Below are 25,269 nucleotides of genomic sequence, written 5' to 3'. Positions count from 1 at the left end.
TCGTACCACGATCACAGTCGGTCGAGTTCCACAGTCGAGTGTACTGTGATGCGTTCCTACGTCCTCATCCTGGATCGATCGCCGACGAACAGAGAGGGTACACAAGAAGGAAAGATACATTGGGACTCGAATACTAAATAACGAAAAACGGAGAACGTAAGTAGCGATCGTTCGGCACTTGGTGCGTCGATGTTTCTCGCAAAGTCGGGTGCGAGGTTAACATGATCCACCATATTCTTTATAGAATTTTTTTTTATGTCTCATACCTCGAACTCTTTTTCACCGATTTTTGCCATCCCGTAACACGATCAATGATTTTTAAGATTTTTCACGCCGGATTATTACGGGATTATTCAATTTTGTTAATTCGTTACGGTCAGGTCTGCCCTTTTTTTAAATTAAGGATTAGATATTCCATTCGTCGTCGCATCACTCGTGCACATTACGTTTACGCGGTATTTATCCATCGTTCACGTTTAACAGCAAACGCTGATTGATCTTTAACTTTGGGCAAAATTCGACGACGCGTGCATTCATCCTTATACGCGGTAATAATTAAAGCATTGCATATGCATATCATTAATCTATCAAATTAGTCTACACTTATATTTAAAATGAAAGGAAAATGTATATTTGATGTTTGGAAAAGCAACAAATCAATTTTAAGTGCAGGTGCAGTTTATGTCTAATGTAGCAACCAAGAACAAACTTGGCTTGGATCGTATTCATAGGTTTGTTTTTTATTTCTGCACTGGTGCAATAAGTTAGAATAAGATAAATATATTTTTTCTCATTCTAACTTATTGCACTAGTACAGCAGTGCAGGAATAAAAAACAAATCTCATAGGGTCGGTTGTTCCAACTTCTTGGTAAACTTACCTATCAGATAAATATATGTTTGTCTTTATTTATTTAAGAAAAGAAATGAAGATAGACACATGCTAATCGTATTAGCATCTTAAGACATTACTTAAGATGGTCTTAAAATAAGATTCGACTATGAATTTTGGCCTTGATTTTGTTTTACCGATTTTTGAAGCATGGTGGAATTTTAGAATTAGATTGCGATTGAACAGACTTCTGATAACCGCACAGGCATTGACCAATCAAATGTTTGAAAAAGATTACATGGCACGAAAGCTACGTTCCTAAATTCATTGCCACTACTGAAAATCTAAGATTTCAAAATAATTGTAACTTAATTGACATCTAATTTTTATACAGATTTGATTAAAAAATTAATTTTTATATGAAAATGTAATTATATTAAATATTTTATGTGTTCATAGTCAATGAAGTTGACTCTGATTTCTAAGAAATTTGTCCCGTACGTGAAGAAAGAAACATCGAGAAATTTCGAGAAAAACAATTTTAAATTTTAACTTTTTTATAATAAACTATTTTTATACATTACATCAAATCAATAATTCTAAGTTACAATAAACTTCTTTTCTTAATTTGTGTTTTTCATGTTGTTTAAGCTTATTTTTGTTGGCCTTTTTTGTCTCTTATATTGCGTATTGTCGCAGCGCGCATTGCACTGCTTACAAACAAAACTTTGATCTAGTTTAATCTGAGCATTTGATATGTCTATTAAAATATTATAACACACTATAAACAGTTAGTCCAAGCTTAGTTCGCTTCCAATATATATATATCACTGCTTATTTAGGTTAAATTCGTTTAAATTTGGATTAAAAAATGAAAATGTGCAAAAGGTTCATCTGAATTTAAAAACTGAACCTAACCTAACCTCATTAATATAGATTAGTGTAAACAGAAATGTATTAAGCGTTTAATCCGTATCAACTTTGTACCAACCAATTTAACAGTGTAAACTAAGTTTTTTGTCGATGAATGTCTTTGGTTACGGTTCAATTTTTTTTTTATTTTTGAAACATTTCCAAGATTGCAAATGAAGCAATATGTGTGACAAAGTTTAATGACGTACTAACTTAATAGAATCGTATTATTCATTTTGAATTTTATCTCACAGTTATGTGTGCAAATCGATACAAATGAATAGACAGTAGAATAATAATGAAGAGAGTTATGATAATGATTTATATACTTGTAAACATTCTTCTTAAAACATCTGATAATAAATACTGAATTAGATTAAGCGTTTCAATTTTTCTAATCTATGTGCCGCTTGCTATTTTATTTATAACTTTCAAAATTATTAATAACTTAACAAAATATTATTTTATTTGATTAATAAGAAAATGTACTTTATTTCACAGAATAAAAGTAGGCAAGTGAGAGTATTGGAGTGTGGGTCTGGATAGGTCATTTGAAGAGTAGTTACTTGGGGTAAGCAGAGAGTCTTAGGTTCGAGTCCTGGTGTAATCTTTTTGCCTGATTTCTCGCTAGGGACAGTGACACGTGACAGCCTCTCTGACTAAAGGTACATTTCTACACTATGGTTTTTCTTTTAGGAGACTAAAATTGACAGTTTAACATACTTGAGCACATTTTGTCATATGGCGTTTTTGACTGAAGCTGGATTAACTCGGCTCAGATTTTTTTCCTCTAAAACTGGCCAATCACAGTTCCATTCTTCAGAAGAATGGCTGTGATGGCCTTATGATGTCATTAATTGTTCCCAGAGCAATTAACTCAGGCTGGTCGAAAACACTAATAGTTAAATGAAATGCAATATATACAGCGTGTATATAATACAATATCTAATCTTACAAGATTCATCGTAAAACTTCTTAAATGTGTTGTTGAAAACTATGTGTTTGCAAATTGTATAAATGTTCTAAAAATTTTTATCTTAAATCTAATTCTACACCTGGGGTAGAATAAACCCCACTGGTTTTTGGTTTTAATTTTAGACTTAGTTTTTTGCTTAGCTTTATGATTTTTTTTCATTATTATAAAATTTAAATTGCCCCAAAATAACTTGGATATTATTTTTGGAAGTTTGAAGAATTAAAACGTTTTTTTGAGCCAAAATGTTTGATAATATACGAGTAATAACAATTTAAAGATAGAGGCTGGAATATATTATACCCTTTGTGTAAAATACTGAATTATTTGATAGTGTGTAGGATTAGGATTAATGTAAGATTAAGATACAACAAACATTTCAAATCTTAATATATATAGGTACACACCCAAAGTTATATCAAAATATTTGATCAAAAAACATCGACTCCTCTCAATGAAAAAGTTTGTTTCCGGTATTTCATTTTTTAATGTTACTTTTAGCGAATTCGGTTGCTTGCATTATACTGTGTGCAAATGTTTATAATGCAATGCATTTGATTGATGCCTTTTCTCCAAATGTACTGCACTCACTGCATTTAGTTATATTGTACTAATTAATGTATACATCTTTTGTTGTATTTGATGAATGTTATACTACTTCTAGTGTAGCATTAATTTTAGGGTTGAAAAAGTTACTTTGTAAAAGTAACTAGTTACAGTTACAGTTTTTTCATTGAAAAAGTAACTAATTACAGTTACAAGTTATTAATTTTGAAAAATAACTCGTTGCAGTTACAGTTACTAAAAAAATAACGAGTCGTTACTTTTTAGTTACTTTTTTCTTAAATAATTATACATTATTTTAAATATAAGAAATAAGAATCTTACATTTTATACTTTTGTAACTGTTATATTATATATACTTAATCTTGTGCTTTAAGTTATTTTACGTACACTAAATGAGAATTTTGTAAAGTATAAATTATACATATATTACTGTTATTAGAATTAAATGAAATATAACAATACATTGACTGTCATACATTGATTCATATTTTTTTTTGTTACAAAATTTTTATAAAAATTTTTATTAATTCTATAGAACTTGATATTCAAATATATCATCATTAAGATGACCTCTTTGTGGCGTCATTATAGAGCCGATGCTATATTCCACAGATGCAGAACTCGGAATGTCTGTGTTATATTTAATAAAAAGTTTCTTAATTGCAGTGTAATTATTTAGCATATTAATACTGTAATTATTTAATTTTAAGAATCGATACAATTCCTCTTGTATAGACTTTTTCTTCGACTTTTTCCGATTGTTGATTAAACATTTTAGCGCATGTTAAAAAAAAAAAACTATTAAAGTAACTATCAAAATAGTTATTAGTTACCAAAAAAAATGTAACTGCGTTAAGTTACAGTTACAGCTGGAGAAAAGTAACGAAGTTAAGTTATTAGTTACCAAGAAAAGTAACTGTAACTGTAACTTCGTTACAAGTAACTCGTTAGTTTCCAACCCTGAATTTTATACACCTGAATTTTATACAATTTTATAAGTAAAAAATATAACCAAATTATGTTTGAAGGAATTATGGGGACTCAGACTCACGATACTCGCAAGTGATCTATAATCTTAAATATAACTTTACATGTCGAATGCATGTACGCATTATGGCAAGCATTAAATTCAATTGTCATTTAAAAATTATTCAAGGTTTCCAAGTTGCTAAAGTTAAAAGATTAATATTTCTTTTAATGATGTAAAGAATACATCTACAAAACTTTTGGCTACCTACAATATTGAAATGCAATTTTTATAATAACACAATAAACACTTATGATAGTGGCCGTGTTACAACGTTTAAGCAATATATAAAGAAGTAATTTAGATGGTTCTGCCCAAAATTCAACACAAAGTATACGATATATCATTAATTCTGTAACCTTACATCTAAGCCATAACTTTCTTTCCTCTATTGTTCAAACTAGTATTTATTTTTCAAAATTTGAAAGTTGCTTACCGATCATTTTAATGAGAAAAAATTAATTAAATACAGGTTATTAATATATATGAGACACAGATGCTTGAAAATACATGTTTCTTTAACTTTTATACTTGAGATCTCTCATAAAAACTTTCGAATATATTCTTTGAATAATTTAAAAAGTAAATATAAGAAAAGAAAGTAAAATTGTCGATTATTTTGACTAAAAAATTAATCTAAAGTGTTAAGTCTGAAAATCTTTACTCGTATAAAGTATAACCGTCATTTACTTTGAACGCATGGCAACGCCACAAATTCAATATAATGAACTGCAGCTACAGTTGACTTCATGCTACAAATGTTTTGAAGCATTTGTAATGTCAACTTGACCTCAACCTATATGTAAGTATGCATTAGTAAAAATTAAAAAAAAATTAGTTTAGGAAAGTTTAAATTATTTTTTTTAGTTAGTTGGTGTTGCTATGTTTTTGATAAGATTGTATTGTGTAAAAAGAATCCCGAAATTATCTTTTTTACTTAAAATTAAAATAATGACCCCAAAAAATCGCCTATTTTGTCACCCTTAAATTCGGATTTAAATTTGGTGTTAAATGTTTAATTAAATAATTCATCATAAGACATTAGTTTTCTAAGATTTTTTAATTGAGCCCATATTTTATTGCTGAGATATAAAGGATCAAAATTACGATTACGCATCGATTGAGAGTAGACTATTTTAATCTTTCCACGCAAATTTGGAGATTATGGTTGATAGCGAAAAATGTTTAACGTAAAAATTATAGGTCTGGTAAAGGACCAACGGTGATCTTGCTTTGACCTTGGCGAGACAAATGTCGAGGTTATTTAGAGGGTAAGTTGATTTTTTAAATAGAAATCCTTATTTTTGTCCTCAGAGACTTTATGGTGAATGAATGTACGCATTGTTTTCTACTCTTAGCGTTACCAAGGAACAATAGCTTGGACGTAGAAAGGTTATGGTCCCATTAGGATGACTGACTATAGCGTGAATCTTTATCAGACCTACAACTTTTGCCTGAAATATTTTTTGTCATAGCCTCCGAGTAATTTATGTGGAAAGATTAACCCTAGATCTGTATATATATATTTTTTCGACTTTAAACGTTTTATCGGGTTAAAAATGTACCTTATTCGTTCCCAAACGTGCTGCATTGAACAGATGAACTGAAATCAATATTATGATTTACATGAATTTCTTCGTCTTTTTATGACGAAGATGATGGTGTAATCCGTAATAATATTAATTATCATTAAACATGTGAAACATTAATTTAAACAAAATAATAAATAATATTTGAAAAAAAAAAACGCAAAAATGATTTTTTTTAATCTCGTATTTTTGTCAATTTTTAACGAATTTTAGAAAATCAAACAGTTTTGGAAAGGTAAAAGATATATTTAGAATCGGAATAAAATGGATTTTAGGTATCGTTTAAAAAGTACAATTATTTTGACAAAATAAAAGTCGGAAAAAATGATGGTTGAAAAAAAATTAATAAAGACAATCTTTTTCATTTTGCTATAAAATTGAAAAAAATGTTTCTTTTTTAAATATAGAATATATTATTAAAGTATAAAAAATTATTAAAATATTTTCCTGATTCCAAGCGACACTCGCCACGCTGTATTGTGTCCTGTGGTTTTCACACACGGGAACGTCGTATCAATCTTTCTACAGCGAGTGCCCGTCCGAACGAAATGTAAACATGTACCGTCTAAGCGGCGATTTTTTGTAAATGTAATTGTAACAGCAGCAGCATCGGCCATCGGCTGACAGATCTTGCGGCGTCGGCATCGGCTATAGATCTTACGGCATCTTCGATCGAGTGATAAAGTCGCGAAGCCGCCGAAAACAATCACGGTTTACCTTTTGAAAAAATATAAACATGGAAAAAGCACTATTCCGTACACGGAGAAAATTTTATTGTAGAAATGATTATAGTAAATCGTAAGCGTGGACCAAGTAAGGAATTATGAAGATTTTTACTATGTTTTTATTAAATTACCATAGTATTTACATTATTCATGGTATAATTCTTTGAAATTCTTTTTCTTATGGTCCATGGCTACTATCATACAGAATAATTTTTACTATAAAATTTTTTTTGGTATCCGAACAAATACATACACAAACGTTAGGTTAAAGTATATGCGTACCTCATTTTTACTTTATATTCGTACTGCTCGGAAGTTAATAACGTTTCGGCGCCGGCTAGTGTCTTTCTCGATTTTTAAGATTTTAAATAGAATTATGGTCGGTGCCGAGTCGATCCCTTTATCTGCTAAATTAGGAGATGAAATAAAATTTGTTGAGCAACAAAATTATCTCGGTAAGCCAATCTAGGGTTAAAATAGTCTACCCTCAGTTGATGCGTAATCGCAACTTTGAACTTTAAAATCTCGGCAATAAAATATGGGCACAATTTGAAAATCTTAGAGGATTAATGTTTCAGGATAAATTATTATTTAACACCAAATTTAAGTCCGAATCAAGGGTAACGAAATAGGCAATTTTGGGCCTGTTTTTGAGGTCACTCTTTATTTTAAAAACGATTTAGTTTGTTTAAGTAAATCAATATATTTTTAATTATAAGATGTTTTTTCTGGGAGATTTAAATAGGAAAATGTCCTTCTTAAACACCTATAAAATCCTACATGTTCTTTTAGAAAAAAGAAAAGAGTTACATTGTTTTTAGTTTGTTATTAAAGAATAAGTCACTAATAGTAAAACGGTAATAGATTATAGGTAATATATTTTTAACCTTGATTTAATAATGATTTAATAATGATGGTCTTTTTATGCAAAGATGTAATTGAACTTGATTAAATGCACTTATGCACATTAAAGCTGTTGTATACAAACGATATCTTGTTGACATAAAAATATGTGTTTGACATACATGTATAAACTTATTATATTTATAAATTAAAAACAAAGAAAGAAATATTTATCATCTATCTTAAATAATCAAATTTGAACATTTATGAATACATAAATATTATTGGGCGTACATTATTTTTGAATAGTAAAAAAAAATAACACTTATGACTGTTAAGAAAATAGCAGTTATTACAAAAGAAATATCGAGACTAATTCAGATGACCTGACGAACTACGCATTCGAATTCTAAGGATAATTTGATTTATCTGAACTTGAGGGAGAAATAGCCGCGAACTGATTTTAGCGAGGTAACCGTAAGACTGATGCGTCAGAGTTTGAGAAAACTAATCGAAGCGTCCGATTTTACCGAATGGTAAAATCGTATCTGCAAGACTATACTGAAAGATCGTTTAATTTTCCGTCGTGACCGCTGTTTCCACTCAACACTCAGATTTTCGTCGCTTTTCTGAATAGTTAATTGGTTAAAAGGATATCGCGTGCATTGACGTAAGCGACGTACTGTCGCCAGTAGACAAACCAATGGGAGGGCCTGCAAGGGATTTTGTGCCTACGTATGGGAATGTCTTTTGTTAGACTGAGACAAATGTTTCAGAAACGCAGCCGGTTGCAATTATTCATGTTCGAACTTGCACACGCTTGTAGAAAGACTTCGAGATTCTAGAAAATCAGGGGTATCCCTTCCCAAAGGCCATACTAGGGCACTCGTGGGAGTATGACGTAATATCGAGAAGAATGTCAGGGAAAGGGAAGCGAGTGACGCGAGGGTTACGATGCACCTAGCAACATTTTTTCACTTTTAGGGACGAATACGGACGAGTGGCGCGGACGAGGGAGAAATGAGAGACGCTCGGAAAAGACACGTGCTCGGAGACGCCCGATAAATGACGCTTCGCGGGTTTGCGCGACGGATTTGGCTGTAGCAGATACAACAATAAATACTTGAGATAAAATTACGAGATCCTGAAATTATAAAATCACTTTCCCCTATCTCGCGATTTCCTTACACAATACGTGGCAGACAAAAGATTACTCGAATGCGTAGTTCGTTAGATTATCCGTATTGGTCTTGATATTTCTTTTGTAATAACAGCTATTTTCTTAACAATGACTTTTCAATGAATCTTTATTATTTATGAAATAAAATATCTTTATATCTGAAAGTACATACATAGAATATTAGAATATAATTTTTATAGACATATAATACAAAATAATGAATAATCAGACTTAGATATCTTTAAAATTAACATCTTTGACCAAATATAATTTTTATGATAATCAATTGATACAAAAACTGATTAATTCTTAAAATATAAAAGAATGATGTATTGTTGAGTCAGTTTTTTTTATTTTAATTTTGGACAAAATGGCAAACGTTTTTTGAATATTGATTGTTGAAGAAAAGAATCGTTATCTTAATCTCGAAAATTTTAAAGATTTACACAATAATCGTGTATATATATATGTATATATATATACACAACATTTCTGTTATTGCGGTTAAACATAGGCTGCGTTCCGATATTCACTGCCAGTAATATCGGTATAAGTACTGAGTAATAAGTACTGAAATAAGTACTGCCAGTAATAAGTACTGAAAATCTATGGTTTACGTCACATACACTGTAGAATTTCAGTACTGGCAGTGAATATCGGAACGCAGCCATAGACCCACAGTCTATGCAATGACAGAAATGTTGTGGAGAAGGAAACTGCGGTAATATTAAATACACGATAACAGAATCAAATATACGACATAAGCAAACAACAACCTGCTCTGGCTCTATCAGTATTTATCCTATAAATAAGTTTAATTAAAAGAAATCCTTTCGAGAGGAACCTCGAAATTTAATGTAGATTAATTCCTCGTAATTTCAAGTTATTCGGTTTAGTGGATTTTGAGAAATTTTGGGTACTGAGAAGTTTTGATAATATTGTTCTAAGAAAAATGTTTAAGTTTTTTTATAACATAGATAACAATTATTTTTGTAAGCTTTGTATAAATCGATTCTAGAATTATAAAATATATCTTTGGAACGCTTCAAATATACGAAAATAAAATACATTGAAAAAAGAAAATTAACAGTATAGGGATTAACTAGTTTGTGTTAGCTTATTATTTTTATGCATGCTATAATTGTAAATTTGAGAATTTTGGCTGTATATTTTAACCAAATATTTATAAAATGTACTTTTAGAAAATGTTATAAAAGAATTTTTTAATTGGAAAAAGTAATGTTTTTGAATATTATGTTTTTAAAATATTATTTTGCAATTTTTCCCATTTTGAATTTCTTTCAAAATAGAAATGTTGTCTTTATCAAGAATTTTTTTTAACTTTTTCGAAACTAATTTTAAGAAATAAACTTATTAACTATAACATTACAATTTCGTACGAGGTCTGCACGAATACGTCTTTCTCAAACAGATCGCCAGAGGAGGGTATAAAAACAAAAGACAAAACGAACGACGTACGAGTTGCGTTCGGAAACGTTACCTAAGCATCCTAGGATATTATTTTATCCTTGTTTCACATTAAACGAACAAGGATACAATGATACGTAAAAGTATTTGGGTGATGTTTCCGAACGCAACCATATTGTTACTGTATTGCTATCTCCACTCACGCTACTCATGTGCGACGAACAGTGTTAATAGACACTGCACGCTCTTTTTCGTGTTTGCGCATGTATGAAGCAGAAAATTCAGTAGTGTAGAAGAAATAGGTTCGAATGACTTGTTTGATGTGGTACATCAAAATAGGTTAAAAGTTGCTGTACTATTTATTTTAATAATAAATCTGAACAGAGAAAACTAATTAAGAAATCTATATCAAAATGGTTTTTTTGTATCAATTCAATGTCATGATATTAATTGTTCAACTTATGATAATCTTAACTGAATTGTAAACAATTTAACTCTTAGAGGACACACGAGGTGTGGGATACCTTACGCAAACTGCGTTCCCAATAAGTCATTAAAATGTGAAAAAACGAACTTGTGGTGCCATCTCTTAGTACATTTTTTTAAATAAAATCTATTGAACCTTAAAATATCTGTTAGCTTTATTTAGTAATTTTTTTACAATAAAATATACAATAGTGTCATTAACAGCACGCATTAAAAGACAGTGAGATATACATATGTGCTTTTTACATATTTTTTTGGAAATGTGCCATCTAATGGTCAAACAAAATTAAGTTACACAATAAAAATTATAATGCCAAGGTGTGTATCATCTGAGTTTTTATAGATTCTACACACTATGTTTTGCTCAATTTTCAAGGTGTTGTCTAAACCTTATGATCTTTTAATAATGTTATCGTATTTAGGACATTTTTAACTTCTACAAAAAACACATATTTCTTTTACTTTTTTGAAGACCAAAATTGATTGTTTTTTAATATCTTTATTTTTTAATTGTTTTGAATTTAGCAAACAAATGTGTATAATTTTATTGTAAATGTATTGAATATTGAAAGATAGATAAGATTTATTATTTATTAATTTACATATACCGAAGAAAGAATCTCAGACATGCTTTATCCGAATTTTTACTATCTAACACGATATATGTGAAAAGGTTAAAGCTTCAATGTGGCAAGGAGAATATTGGACACATAATATTTCTGTCATGATTCATCGTGAGTATTATAACGAAGGTCTCTGTTTTTGCTGAGACAGCGAAAAAGAAATAAAGAGGATTTGTTTACAACACATTCAGCATTTTACCTGCAGTTTTTGTATCATTTTTATTCATCAACTTTTTGCTTTTTATAGATATCTAATTTTATAAGAAATTGAATTAAAAGTTGAATTAAATAAAGAATTAAATTAAGTAATTAAAAACTTGAATTAATTAGAACTTTTTTAATAGCTATAACAAAACTTTTTTGTTTTTACGATACTACTTTTCTCATTTGATTTAATCAAAGGGAATGAAAATAAAAATACAAATAAAGAAAAAGGTAATAACTTTTTTATGGAGCTTTATTTAAATTATTATATAACTATACATATAACAAAGGAACTTTTATATCGAGAAAACGTGAAGAGAGGGGGGGGGGGAGCAAAGGACTACATATATTTTGATTTTTGGCCAGAAAAAATATGACGAATAGTGATTGACAGATACAAGCACGAAGAGTCTATTGGTAGTATATTACAAGTACTTATTTATATTGTCTTCGAAAAAAAAATAAAAGAAAACATTTGAAGTTTTATCTTGGAAAAAAAAAGAAAGCGACACACACACACACAAAAGACACTTTGCACGAACGTGTAGCACACAATCTGTACTATGTATGAATATTCTATCCTTGATAAGTTTCTAATTAGCTTAGATTTCAGCGTATTATAATTGCAGCAAAAGGCTTACAAACGCATTTGGAGAAACTATAAGACGCATCCGTTTTTAAGTTGCCTAAACGATATTTTGAGTAAAATTGTTGTTTTAATATGGCCCAATATTTGATACAAATATGAATAACTAAAAAAAGTAGCAAATCTTATCTTAAATTAATAGTCTACATTATTTAATAGTGAAAAAAATTTGGACACATTTAGTAATTACGGAAATAACGTATCAAACGAAAATTCCAAAAAGATTACAAAACTATGTACAGAACATAGTGGTTAAATGGAAAAATAAGGAATTTAAGTCACATTTTAGATAACAACGAAATATTTTTTATTTTTAACATTTTTTAATTATTTATTTATTACAGTATAATAATTTTGTATAAATTGTTTATAGCAATGAATTTTAATATATTTTATAATTTTTCCGTTTCTTTTATTTCCTGTCCTATTTTGAAAAATATAGCGTCATATATTGTTGATGACGGTTTTTTATTTTATCAATGACATCATTGATTTTACAACGTCAAAAAGTCTCGAATAGTTTGAGATGATAATCATGCAAATAGCGCATCTTCAAATGGAACCAGCACAACATGGACATTATTACAATTAATTACAATTTAATAGAAAATTTTATTAGCTTTTATTAATAGCAAAATTATATTCAGCACCAAAGTCCTTTGCAGATCGAAATGGGCAATCTTAACTTTATTTTTATATGTAATTATAATTTATTTGAAAATATGATTATTTGTTTAAAATTACAAAGAGAAATAAAATGGACATAAAAATTTTATCTTTAAATGTTTAAATATTTTAAGTGTTGCCAAATTATTATATTTTTTAGAAATTAATATTCCGATATACCAAATTTTCTATTTAATAAATAAATAAAAATTAGAAACATTTAAATACTGTTAGCATTTTCAATTTTAATGGATTTGAAGCTAACTTGAAGTGAGCGTTAATCTCACGTGCTCTATTTGAGATTTTAATTACATAATTGTGTATCGTGTGACGTCATTAGTCATTAATCGGATTGGTTTCAAACCCTCTGCAGTTGAAAAACGCTATAAGTGAAATGATTGAATTTCTACATATATTTAGATATTAATATATCAATATATAAGTGTTAAATAATAATAAACTAGATTGCTTAAATGAAAATAAATATTTTATGTTTTATAAATTGCAGAACACATTGCTTTCAACAAAATGGATCCGAATAACCCTAATGGGAAAGGACGTGGTTCGTTCCTCTTGGAAATGATGAAACAAAAGGCACAAATGGAACGTAGCCAAGTGTCTCGTCATTCCGTAGAGACACCTAGTGTTTCATCGACTGAATTGACATCAAGATCATCTGAGGGATATTTATCTCAGAGTTCAAGCTCAGGAGGTATTAGTGGAGGTCGTGGACGTGCGCAATTTGTTGCTTTGATGAAATCAAGGAGTAGCAGTGGATCAGAATCTAAAGACTCTTCGACAGGATTAGGTCATGGAGGATTAGGTCGAGGCACTCTTGCAAGTTTTGTGAAGAAACTCGGGTAAGTAGCAAGTTTTGCAATCTTTGAATTATGTCTATGAATGCACACTTACAGTTTTCTCAATTCTAGCAAACCAAGTACATCCGCGCAAGAAAGTATTGAAAAGGATTCTGAGGGAGTTTTAGGAAAATTAGCTGACATTTCTGTTTATGATACTCCTTCTACATCCAATCTACCGTCTTCTGATGATGTCGTTGATACTGCACCAATATGTCGACAAGGCAAGAGTGGAACAAGGTATATAATTTACAGTTTATAGTTTTTAGAAAGGCGACATCTATTCTCGATTTACTTAAAGAAAAAATCAACTTGGGGAAATTTTTTTAACTTAATAATTCAAAAAAATTATGGTACTTTGATAAAAAGAGGATGTCTTAATATACAAACTAATTTTTTGTCATATGTGTGCCGAAAGTGGTCCTTTTGTGTTACTTTTTGTGGTTAAAGTCGCCATTTTTAACACTGTAACATTATTGCACAATTTTTGTCCTTCAATAGATGGTGTAATTGTGGTGAAAAATATTTCAGCACGACTTTTTCAGTACATTAGATCATTTTAGCATTTGCATGCGCATTATCTCACGATACGCAGAGGGTAACTCTTGTAGAATTGACCGACGCTTTGTTACTTTTGCGAATCTAACTTGGCTAACTTGTCAATGCGAGAACCCAAGGCACTGAAAAGACCACACGTCGACGCACGACAAATAACGTAACAAAAAATACGGTATGCAACATGGGCATAATGGCCTTTTGCATTCATGCACAAAAGTCCGACCTTATTCTGTTGAATTTATTTTAAAGCAACATTGAAAGTTACTTTTTAAATTTGTTTTATTATTTACTATTATATATTTACAATTGTTTATCACTACATATTTACCAATTAACTAAGTTTTTTAAACGAAATATTAACTAGAAAACTTATTGATTATTTAAAGAATTATAATTGCAAGATTTGACATTCATTACGTTGCTCAATGTGTAATTTTTGCAATGTCATAATTTTATATTTATTTATGGTGTAAGAAATTTCAGGATATTCTCTTTGTATTATTAAAGTTTTATAAATTTAAAAATTTTTGAATTGGAAATCTTTGTCAAATAATATTTTTGGTAGACGGTTATAATTAAATTACACAATGGAGACATATTTCAAGAATGTGATGTAATTTCTATTTGGATTGTTTGCTTTGATTCTTTGAGTGCATACGGAAATCTATAGTATTTGAAACAAAATAACATTTGCTTGTAATTAAAAAATTGAATAAAACCAGCAAATTTGTTTTTTTAGCTCCCTTTCAAAAAAGTAGATAATAAAAATCGAGACTCTAGAGCTACAAAAGATCTGTATTATCACTAAACGTAAAGCGAGTAAAATTTCATACGGATGCGTCGATCGAACCTACACGTGACTTTTTATAAATAATTTTATTAATTATTTATAAAAATGTTTTTAATCAATACGACGTTTCCGTAAAAGATTTTCATAAATTGCTATTTATTATTGCTTATTATTTATTATTTATTACTGCTAAATTATTATTGTCGAAAAACGAAATTTTAGAGAAAAATTGTTACAAGATTTATTAAAAAGAAAATGCTTAATAAACAATGTTTACTTACAATTTTTGACTACGGTATTGACAGATGTTTCACAAATATTTTCAAAATTTTTAAAAATATTTTAAAATAGAAAAAAAACATATCGGATGTTACAGACTCACATGCGCACTTAAGCTCATTTCTATCAATGTAGATTGACTTTAATCTCGGTTTAACTTAGAATGAGATAAGTAAGTTTTAAACCAAGATTAAAGTTAATCTAGGTTAGTTGAAACGGGCCTTAGAAAAACATGTACTGGGAAGGTTAATAATGTAAAAATGAAATCGTGCCAACAAAATTAAAAAAACATTTTTTAAAGTATTTTATTAGCGTTATAATTTTTGTTATATTTTGCCAAATTATGAGTTCTTTTTGAAGTATAATTATCTATGTTGTTAACATCTTAAGTATAACTGGCAAAATGATACTAGATTTTCTATTTATGCTACGCCGGGCTTTATACTTTAGAGAAATATAGTGATATATTCTTATCTTCTTTGAAAACTCGCTTATGTACGTTTCATACACATAGTATATATGTGTATAAAAGTACAATAAAAAACGATTGTATTTGTTGTCTAAAAATTATATTTGTATTACCATAACGTTAATAAAATAAAGATAATGCTGTTATTCTTTTGTCGTGGAAAAAGTAATTGTAACGATAACGACGTTACTTTCCAAGTCTGCACATGTATGTCGAGAAAAAAGATGAATATATTGTTATAATTTAACAATAACAATTAACACAGATTATTTTTTTTGTAGAGTAGAAACGTTCTCTAATTATATAGATCTGACAATTGAACCTGGAAAAGGTTTATTTCAGTATGAAGTTAGATTTTCACCGGATATAGATTCAACAGGTTTGCGTCGCAAACTACTTAACCAACATTCTGACACTCTTGGGCGAACGAAAACATTTGATGGAATGGTACTTTATTTACCCAAAAAATTGTCACAAGATGTGAGTATAAGTTCTATGATAAAGAGTACTATTAGTACAATGTGTATTTAACTTTATTTGATGCATAATTGTCAAATTTTCAGATTACTCCGTTAAAATCAGAACATCCAATGGATGGTTCAACAGTGACTTTGACAATTATCTACAGAAAGAAACAATCTATAAGTGAAAATGTTCAATTTTTCAATGTTTTGTTTAATCGCATCCTGCGTGCTCTTAAGTTAGTTCGTATTGGTCGTCAAAATTTTAACCCTAGTTGCGCGCATGTCTTCAATCAACATCGATTAGAAGTATGGCCTGGTTACGTGACTGCCGTAAATGAATATGAAGGTGGTGTAAAATTGTGTTTAGATGCCAAACATCGGGTGATGCGGACAGAAACTGTACGAGATTTAATGTAAGATAAATTTATTTTTAAACAGAGATTATATTATGAAATCACAATTGAATAATTTACGTTTTGTGATTAAGTTAATTAAATTTATTTTATATGATTATTTTGCAGGAAAACGATTTATCAAACATCACCACAAAATTATAGAGATGTTGTAATTCAAGAAATAGTTGGTACAAGTGTATTGACGAGATACAATAATAAGACATATCGTATAGATGACATCGCGTGGGATAAGACACCAAATTTTGTATTCAGTAAAGGTGATCAGCCAATGTCTTTGGTTGAATATTATAAGTCGAATTGGAATATCGAGATTGAAGATTTGAAGCAACCGCTTTTAGTGCATCGTGCTACAATGAGAACATCAACTGGCGAGGTTTGTGGTTTTATGATATTCATGCATATTATTATTGATTACTATTGACTATGTCACTTGAAATTCGTTATTGCCACAAAACCGATTTGAATACAATAGAAAGAGGAAAGAACAATTCTTCTGGTGCCGGAATTGAGCTATGCAGCAGGTCTCACTGATAACATTCGTAATAATCATCATATTATGAAAGATTTGAGCACAGTTACGAAAATGTCACCTAACCAACGTCGAGAGGTGATTAGGCGGTTTATAGAAGAGGTAGAAAAGAATGCTGTAGCTCGGGAACTTTTGTCAGAATGGGGTTTATGTTTGAGTCATGATATAGTTCGATTTACCGCAAGATGTCTCGAGCCTGAAACGATAACTTTTGGAAAAGATAGTAGATATTATTCGACTGACAGACCTGCAGACTGGAGCTCTGCTGCAGTAAAAAACCCCATGTTACGCACGGTAAGTATATTGAATGTAATAATTACTTGGAAATTGAAAAATTGATATATGATGAATGATTTTGTAAAAACATTTGTTATCGCTTGTGTTTCAGCCTAATTTAAATAATTGGAGTATTGTATTTGTTGCAAGGAACAAAGATTGCGTATCTAATTTCTTGAAGACTTTGAAAAATATTTCAAAATTGATCCAAATGCGTATTAATGACCCACGAGAGATTGTTTTAAGAGATGATAGAACTGACACTTATCTACGAGAAGTTCAAAATAATATTAGCAATGATGTCGAATTAATAGTCATCGTATTTACGACCAATCGCACTGATCGCTACTCTGCAATAAAAAAGTAATTTTTTTAATTTAATGATCTCTTATTAGTCTTTTTTGGACAGTGAATATACTGTATAACAATTATTGTAGAAGTATATTATTAATCCTAGAATGGCTTACCGAGGTAATTTTGTTGCCCAATGCAAATTTGATTTTATCTTCTAATTTACCAGATAAAAGGATCGACTCGGGGCACCGACCATAAATCTATTTAAAGTTTTAAGAATTGAGAAAAATACTAACTGGCGTAGAAAACATTATTAACTTCCGAATAGTTCGAATATAAAGTAAAAATGGGATACGCATATACCTCAACCTAACCTAACCTAACCTAACCTAACATTTGTGTATACCGGAAAAAATTTTATTGTAAATTATTCTGTATGATAGCAGCCATAGACCATAAGAAATTTCAGAGAATTATAATAGTGTAAATACTAGGATAATTTACCAAAAACAGTAAAAATTTGTATAATTTCTTATTTGGTCCGCGCTTACTATTTACTGTAATCTTTTTTACGATAAAATTTTCTCCGTGTATGAAATATTGTTTTTTTTTGTTTTTTTTTGTTTTTTGTTTGTATTTTATCAAAGGGCAAACCGTGATTGTTTTCGATAGCGTCACGTCTTTGTCGCCCGATCAAAGATGCCGCAAGATCCGAGCCGATGCCGATGCCGCTGTTACAATTACTTTTACAAAAAATCGCCGTTTAGATCCTATATATTTACATTTCATTCGAACGCACACTCGCTGTAGAAAGATTGATATAACGTTCCTGTGTGTGAAAGCCACAGAACAATACAATGTGGCGAGTGCCGCTTATGCGAGTGTGTGTTATTGCATAAAAATATTTAAATAATTTTTTTATTTTGATAATATATTCTGTATTTAAAAAAGAAACATTTTTTACAATTTTATATCAAAATGAAAAACATTGATTGTGTCCTTATTAAAAAAATTTTTTTAACTATTTTTTTCAACTTTTTTTTTGTCAAAATAATTATACTCTTTAAACGAGGTCTAAAATTTTATCTTGGTTCTAGATCTATCTTATCTTTCCAAAACTGTTTGGTTTTTAAAAATTGTTAAAAATTGACGAAGATACGATAGATTTTTCAAAAGAAGTCATTTTTGCAATTTTTTCGAACCTTATTTTGTTTAAATGTTTCACGCGTTTAATGATAATTAATATTATTGCGGATTACACCATTGTCTTCGTCATGAAAAGATGAAATTCATGTAGCACAATATTAATTTTAGTTCAATGCAGTACGTCTGGGAACGAATGGAATACATTTTTAACTCAGTAAAAAGTTTGAAGTCGAAAATATATCGTTCTAGAAGGTATACCGTTCTAGGGTTAAAAAGAATCAAATGTCTCTTAGAGTATAGCATTATATATTTCAAAAATTATTTCTTTTATATAGAACAATAATTGATTGTATGATCTACAAAAATATGTTTTACTGATATATTTTCAGACTGTGCTGCGTACAGAAACCTGTACCATCACAGGTTATTATATCAAAAACAATTAGTAATGCTGCTAAATTAAAAAGTGTGACAGAGAAAATAGCGCTTCAAATCAATTGTAAATTAGGAGGAGCACTATGGACTGTCGCTCTGCCGTTGGTATGTTATCTATGTACAAAAGTTGTATTTTATTTATTACATTGCTTTTATTTATGCATTTCTTTTGTTTGATAAATTGTTTCATTATAGAAAAACTGCATGATATGTGGTATAGACGTTTATCATTCCGGCGTAGGAGCAGGTTCAAGAAAAAGTGTTGCAGGATTTATTGCTAGTTTAGATCCTCAATTGACTAAATGGCATAGTAGAATTTGTATGCAAGCCTCTAAGCAAGAATTAGTAGATATGTTACAAGTGTGCCTTACTTCAGCTATTAATGCATATCACAAGGTAATTAATACGTTATGTATTTTTTAAATGTTGAGTTTTCCTTTTAATTAATTTATTAAAATGGTAATAATGTTATTTTATTAGCATAACGGATGTAATCCAGAGCGTATAATTATATATCGTGATGGAGTTGGTGACGGAGATTTGGATTATGTTGAAAAATATGAAGTAAAGCAACTAATAGCTACGTTTAAACGCATCGAAGCGAATTATAATCCACGACTCAGTATGATCATTGTTCAAAAACGTATTAATACGCGAATATTTATCAAAGGGGTGAGTATTGCACTAAAATTTAGGTGATAATTATGAGATGTGTTCTGTTAATGATAAGTTTTAAATTGAGAATTAATATTTTTAATTCGTAGAGAGGAGGTTTAGAAAATCCTGCATCAGGAACTGTTGTTGATTCTTGCATAACAAGGCGCAATTATTATGATTTCTTCCTCGTGCCGCAAAATGTGCGACAGGGTACAGTAACTCCCATTCATTATATCGTTATTCACGATTCGTCTCAGATGGAGACTGATCACATGCAACGACTCACATATAAACTTTGTCATTTGTACTACAATTGGCCTGGTACGATTCGAGTGCCTGCTCCTTGTCAATATGCACACAAACTTGTATACCTAGTCGGGCAAAATATTGGGGCTGAACCACATCAATCTCTTTCAAATACCTTATTCTATTTGTAATATTTTCACTATTATCCAATGTCACTCTTTTCCAATGTCTTATCTATTTTTTTACTTTTTCTTATTCTATTTTTTCCTAAAGTGCAGTATAAATATAATTAGCAAAATATTTTGTGAGAAAGAACTGAATATCATAAGAACGATTATGTTTCTTCAGAAATCGGTGCCAAATGTCGATCATGATATGACTTATGAAAATATGTACCGTAGTGTATGAAAACCAAAAATTACATATATAAAAATGAGACTACTACCAAGTATACTGTGTAATAAACAAAGCACTTGGAATGTGTCTCTTACACAATTTTTTTTATGTTAGTGCAGTAGACACTTGCATTTGTATTAACCTAGAAAGTAATAGTTCCTATAGTACTCAGGTAAATATTAATGCAAGGTTATTTTTAAATAGCATTTTATCTTGTTATCCGAGATCTATTTTTTTTTTTGTTGTAGAAAGACCAATTGTTCTTGTGTAATTTTCATATTACTTATAATTTACGTAGTATTAAGAAAAGTTCGAGATTTCTTGTTTTCTCCTTGATTTCTTATCAAGATCTTGAAAAATTATTTTATATTAGAAAAGACAATATCAAAATAAAATATTAGAAAGCCTGTGTTAGCAAAAGAGCGATTGATTTACTTTATTATTTTAGTATTATATTTTCAATATTTTTACATTTTTTCCAGGCAATACATAACGTATATATGATTTAATAATCATAATATTTTATAATTTAAGTGAATATTACGTCTTGAGTATAATTTTCTAAATTTGTTTGCACAGTGAACATATTTCTGTATAGGAAAAATGTAAAGTTTGTATGAGATTATTGAAAATTGTGAATTGAAGATTCAATTTCAACTAGTGAGATAAGTTTTATTTCTTTTGTTTTAACTGAATTCTAATCTTTAACTCGCAATTCTCTATCTTTAACATGTAGTTAATTTTATAAAGATCTTGCATTGTTTTCACGCTTAACAGATACAAGTATAATATTTTTTTTACAAAAAAGTAATATTTAATACTATATTTTATTTAATTATAGTCAATAATACCATTATTTTGTTTCTTTAAAGATATTTGTATATGTATGACGCACTAGACTATTACAGATAATTATCTGTCGACTGAAAAGATGATACGTAATTATGTTCTAAATATAGTCAAAATGTATATTTTTATAAAAAAAAAATACTCTACAAAATTTCTACGAAATTGTTTGCGGTCTACCATTAAGTAGTATTAACAAATTTTATATATCTAAAGAAAAAACGATTCCGCTTATTCGATATAACTACTTTGTATGTTATTTTACATTAGTCTATTCAATGGTTTATTTTTTTAAATAGCGTCCTTTATTGATTTTTACATGCATTTTCTATCATTTTCAACTTTATTTTATTTACTGCTGCTAATCTCGTAAAAAAAATTTTAAGAATTTAAGCTTTAAATGACAAAAAAAAACATTGAAAATAAATATCGGAAAATAATTTCTTATTGCGATATACATATTACTCATTTGCTCATATAACAACGGTATAACTATCATTTTTTACTCTGCTAACCATTTACTGCCAAATTGTTAGCAGACTGCTAACAATTTCTTGTGGAATCAGGCTGCCAAAACCATGGCCGACTGTGTTCTCGAATGCTCCCAAATTGCAAACAAATATTGTCATCAAATCCTAGTATCAAATTGGGTGCAACACTAGATCTGTCTAACAGTACAATGACAAAAACGCAGCAAATTGAGAACAGATGTTGCAACGTAAATTTACAGCAGAATTGCGTCAAATACCCAGCAGATCTGTACACAGAAATGACGACAGATTGGCGACAGATCTGTTGAACCTAAGTTTGGTTTTCACAGTCATGATTTTACTTTAGAATCGATGTCCTTCTAAATTTCCTAGAGTGAAATGTCCAAAAGAGTGAAAATACTGTCAATCGAAATGGAGTGACATCTAATTAATAATAAATACATCTTGTAAAAGTACTATGTGGCGATTCTTCGCTACATCTGAAATCTCCGCACGCGCAGCGAAGTTAGTTAATTTTTGTCGCAGTCATGCTGCGGGAGGTCTTTACGTAGCGCGTCGGCTACATCTTACTCTTGAGAGAGTCAGGTCGCCTATCGGTGGTGCCCCGTTTTTTATTGCCAATTTGACATTTCGATAGATCTGCGTTTCTGGTATTAATCTGTCGCGTACTTTGACGCACAGATGCTGTTGCATTTCTACAGGCAATTTGCTGACATTGTACTTTGGTGTTTGTCGTCAATCTGTCATCAATACTTTCAATAAATCTGCTCGTAAGTTTCATTTTGTTATGTATTCTGCTGACAGATGTTGCTAAATATTTGCCGAATATCTGGTAATACTTCGCAATGACAACATATGTTTCTTATTTGCTGCCTTTTTGGCAACAAAATTTGTTGCCAACATTAGCCACAGTAGATATGCTTATAGGGATAATTGTCTGCAAAAAAATTTTGATAGAAATTCAATATCCTAATGAGTACTGGTTGTTTTAAACTAATTTATTAGATAAACATGTGTCTATGACTACGTTTACACGTTGGGTTTAGTAACACCGGATTTATAAAACTGACCAATTACAATTATTCCTGAGAAGAATGGAATGGTTATGATTGGCCAGCTCTAGAAGTATAGATGTTATTAAACCTAATTCAGAGTGTCGTGTAAACGTAGTCTATCTTTAACTTTCTTTCTAAATAAATAACAGATGATAGGTACCTGCCGAGTAAAGTTCCTAATAAATTGGAACAATTGGTCCTATATGAAGAGCTAATAATACTTTTATTCTTTTATAGTCAATAAATTAAATTGTTATCTTAAAACCGTTTTTAAAAGTGATGTTAACAATTGTAACGATTCAAAATATTCAATCTGGAAAACTATTTTATGAATAAAAAAGAGCAAATGACCGATAGTGATTCTTAGTATGTAGGCCAAACTGTTCCATTAAAAAAAAAGTACAAATAAAATTAATGATTTTTTAACAATTTAATACGTAATTGTATTTATAATAGTATATTATAATAGTATTTAACTTATACAATTTTTATTCACTTCAGCATTACATTTGTTAGAAGAAGTGAATTTTTAACATATACTATAATACATACAAGATACAGCTAATAAAAATGAAGGACTTGTGATATCCTTATGCATTGTTTAATTTGCCATATACATTTCAATGTTATACATGTATGCAAATTTGTAATTGATCTATACAGATTAAATTTCTAAAACTGCGGTAAAACTTTAATCTGGAAAAATTTATAATTTTATTTTACAATAAAGTGAAATAAATGAGATTTCTTATTCCACTGAAGGAAGAACTTGACCACTTCAAGCTTTTCTTGCATCACCTCGCTTGTCGGAAAGGTTTATAACGATAATTTTTGTGAGATTGGCTTTCGCACGTTAGTCATGTAAGCTGTTTTTTTTCCATTTCCTTTTTAAGATAGACGGACTCATAAGGCCGATAGATAAAAGCGAAGAAACCAATTTCAGCAAACTTCAACTAGTACAACTGCAATTTATGGATAAAAAATATGTGTACAGCAAGTGTAAAAAGTATTTATACAGATGTTTTTCAAAACTTTATTATTTTTTTAGAGAGTATGAAGTTAGCAATTTAACGAGTACACACGCACATTGTCACATACTATTATGTGTGTTGAAATAAATTTGATAAATGTTTACTTTTTAAAATTAAAGTTTAAAAAATCCTGTACAAAAACTTTCTACTCGTCATATGCATCCGTTTATTTGTATTATTTTATAATTTTTCATGCGATTTAAAACGTTCCAACTTGGGGGGGGGGGGGGATTAAGAAATACATATATCGAGATCCCAGCGTTTGAAATCGTCGGTCTACATCTCCATCCGTGATGAAGTACGACTAGGCCTCATGAAATCTGACGTTCCTTCCGAAAGCAAACGACTTTATTTAAGAATACGAGCTTCGCGTGAAGTTTCGGTGCCGTCGTTCGATCCCGATCGACGCGACGCCACTTCCCTTTGCCGCGCGGTGGTTGACTCCTGGTGATCCGATCTGTGCGAGGCTCTTCCGCATTGCGGAAGTCCGTCCGTTGACACGATAGTTACGCCACTGCGCCGCGTCGTCGTCGCGCTCTTGCGCGTATGTATGTACATACGTAGTAATAAACAAGACGCACCGCGCACGTATGCACACATACGTACGCGCGCGCTCCGATCTTATTTACAATCGCGTAGCGTGCGTATATCGGAGCCGCCGCCGCCATTCGAGCGCGCGCGCCTGCGTACATCTTGTTTACAACTGCGGAGCTCACCGTACACATGACCTTTACAAGATAGACACGATCGTCTGTTCGGTTGGCTAGGCGTGAACTCGCGCGCGGTCCGCGAACAAGAGAGAGAGAGAAAGGAGAAGGAAAGGACAGAAAGAAAGAGGTATCGAGACTGTCGAGAGTGTGCGCGCGCGAGAGTGCGTGCCGTGTGTCGCGTGTGACCGTCGAGAGTCCCGTCGCCTTTTGCTGAACATACGTACACACGTCCGGCGGCCACGTATCCCGGCGATCGCGGGGCACAACGAGTCGAAACCAGAGTTTTGCGTTACGTCGCGTCGCGCGACCGTCAAGAAAGTAAGAGTGTATATGTGTGTGTGTGTGTGTGGTGTGAGAGAGCGTGTGTGTGTGTGTGTGTGTACGCGTCGAGGATCGACGACGACGGTGACGGCTGCTAGCCCGTTCGCGCGCAATCGCGATCACGGTTGACGTGTTGTTTATCGCGCGCGTACGGAATACTCCTGGTAAGTACCGGGACTACCCAGGTCTCGCCGCGTGCGTGCATGCGTGCGCGCGCGTCTAACGAAACGCGGGGTGATTGAGGAAGGAAGCCCGAAGATTCGTCATTCCGGTCGGATTCCGACCTCACATCCGGGGGGCGGAC

The 25,269-nt window shown here is 30.8% G+C and overlaps 1 protein-coding gene across 2 annotated transcripts; it reads left to right on the top strand.

The window, feature by feature from the left end:
- Positions 1 to 7: 7 nt before the first annotated feature.
- On the top strand, positions 8 to 24,872 carry LOC105833898 (piwi-like protein Ago3). Of its 2 annotated transcripts, XM_036283393.1 has the most exons (13): positions 8 to 156; positions 2,244 to 2,407; positions 13,208 to 13,559; positions 13,629 to 13,796; positions 15,934 to 16,132; positions 16,216 to 16,529; positions 16,638 to 16,905; positions 17,005 to 17,355; positions 17,450 to 17,700; positions 19,167 to 19,317; positions 19,408 to 19,608; positions 19,693 to 19,884; positions 19,977 to 24,872. In XM_036283393.1, the coding sequence occupies exons 3-13, from the start codon at positions 13,228 to 13,230 to the stop codon at positions 20,304 to 20,306; spliced, it is 2,757 nt and encodes a 918-aa protein (XP_036139286.1). In that variant the 5' UTR covers positions 8 to 156; positions 2,244 to 2,407; positions 13,208 to 13,227; the 3' UTR covers positions 20,307 to 24,872. The 2 variants fall into 2 exon arrangements, with proteins under 2 accessions (XP_036139286.1, XP_036139287.1); XM_036283394.1 differs by lacking the exon at positions 2,244 to 2,407 and having other exon boundaries at positions 14 to 156.
- Positions 24,873 to 25,269: the final 397 nt, after the last annotated feature.

The sequence above is a fragment of the Monomorium pharaonis genome, chromosome 2 (assembly GCF_013373865.1).
Source record: "Monomorium pharaonis isolate MP-MQ-018 chromosome 2, ASM1337386v2, whole genome shotgun sequence".
Classification (NCBI taxonomy): domain Eukaryota; kingdom Metazoa; phylum Arthropoda; class Insecta; order Hymenoptera; family Formicidae; genus Monomorium; species Monomorium pharaonis.
This window is presented reverse-complemented; position numbering and strand designations above follow the sequence as displayed.

Bases quoted from the DNA above. Each gene is read 5' to 3' on its own strand.
- LOC105833898 (XM_036283393.1), top strand. From the start codon at position 13,228: ATGGATCCGAATAACCCTAATGGGAAAGGACGTGGTTCGTTCCTCTTG. The intron at 13,797-15,933 runs GTATATAATTTA...TTTTTTTTGTAG, and splicing joins CAAGGCAAGAGTGGAACAAG to AGTAGAAACGTTCTCTAATT. The intron at 19,885-19,976 runs GTGAGTATTGCA...TTTAATTCGTAG, and splicing joins CGCGAATATTTATCAAAGGG to AGAGGAGGTTTAGAAAATCC.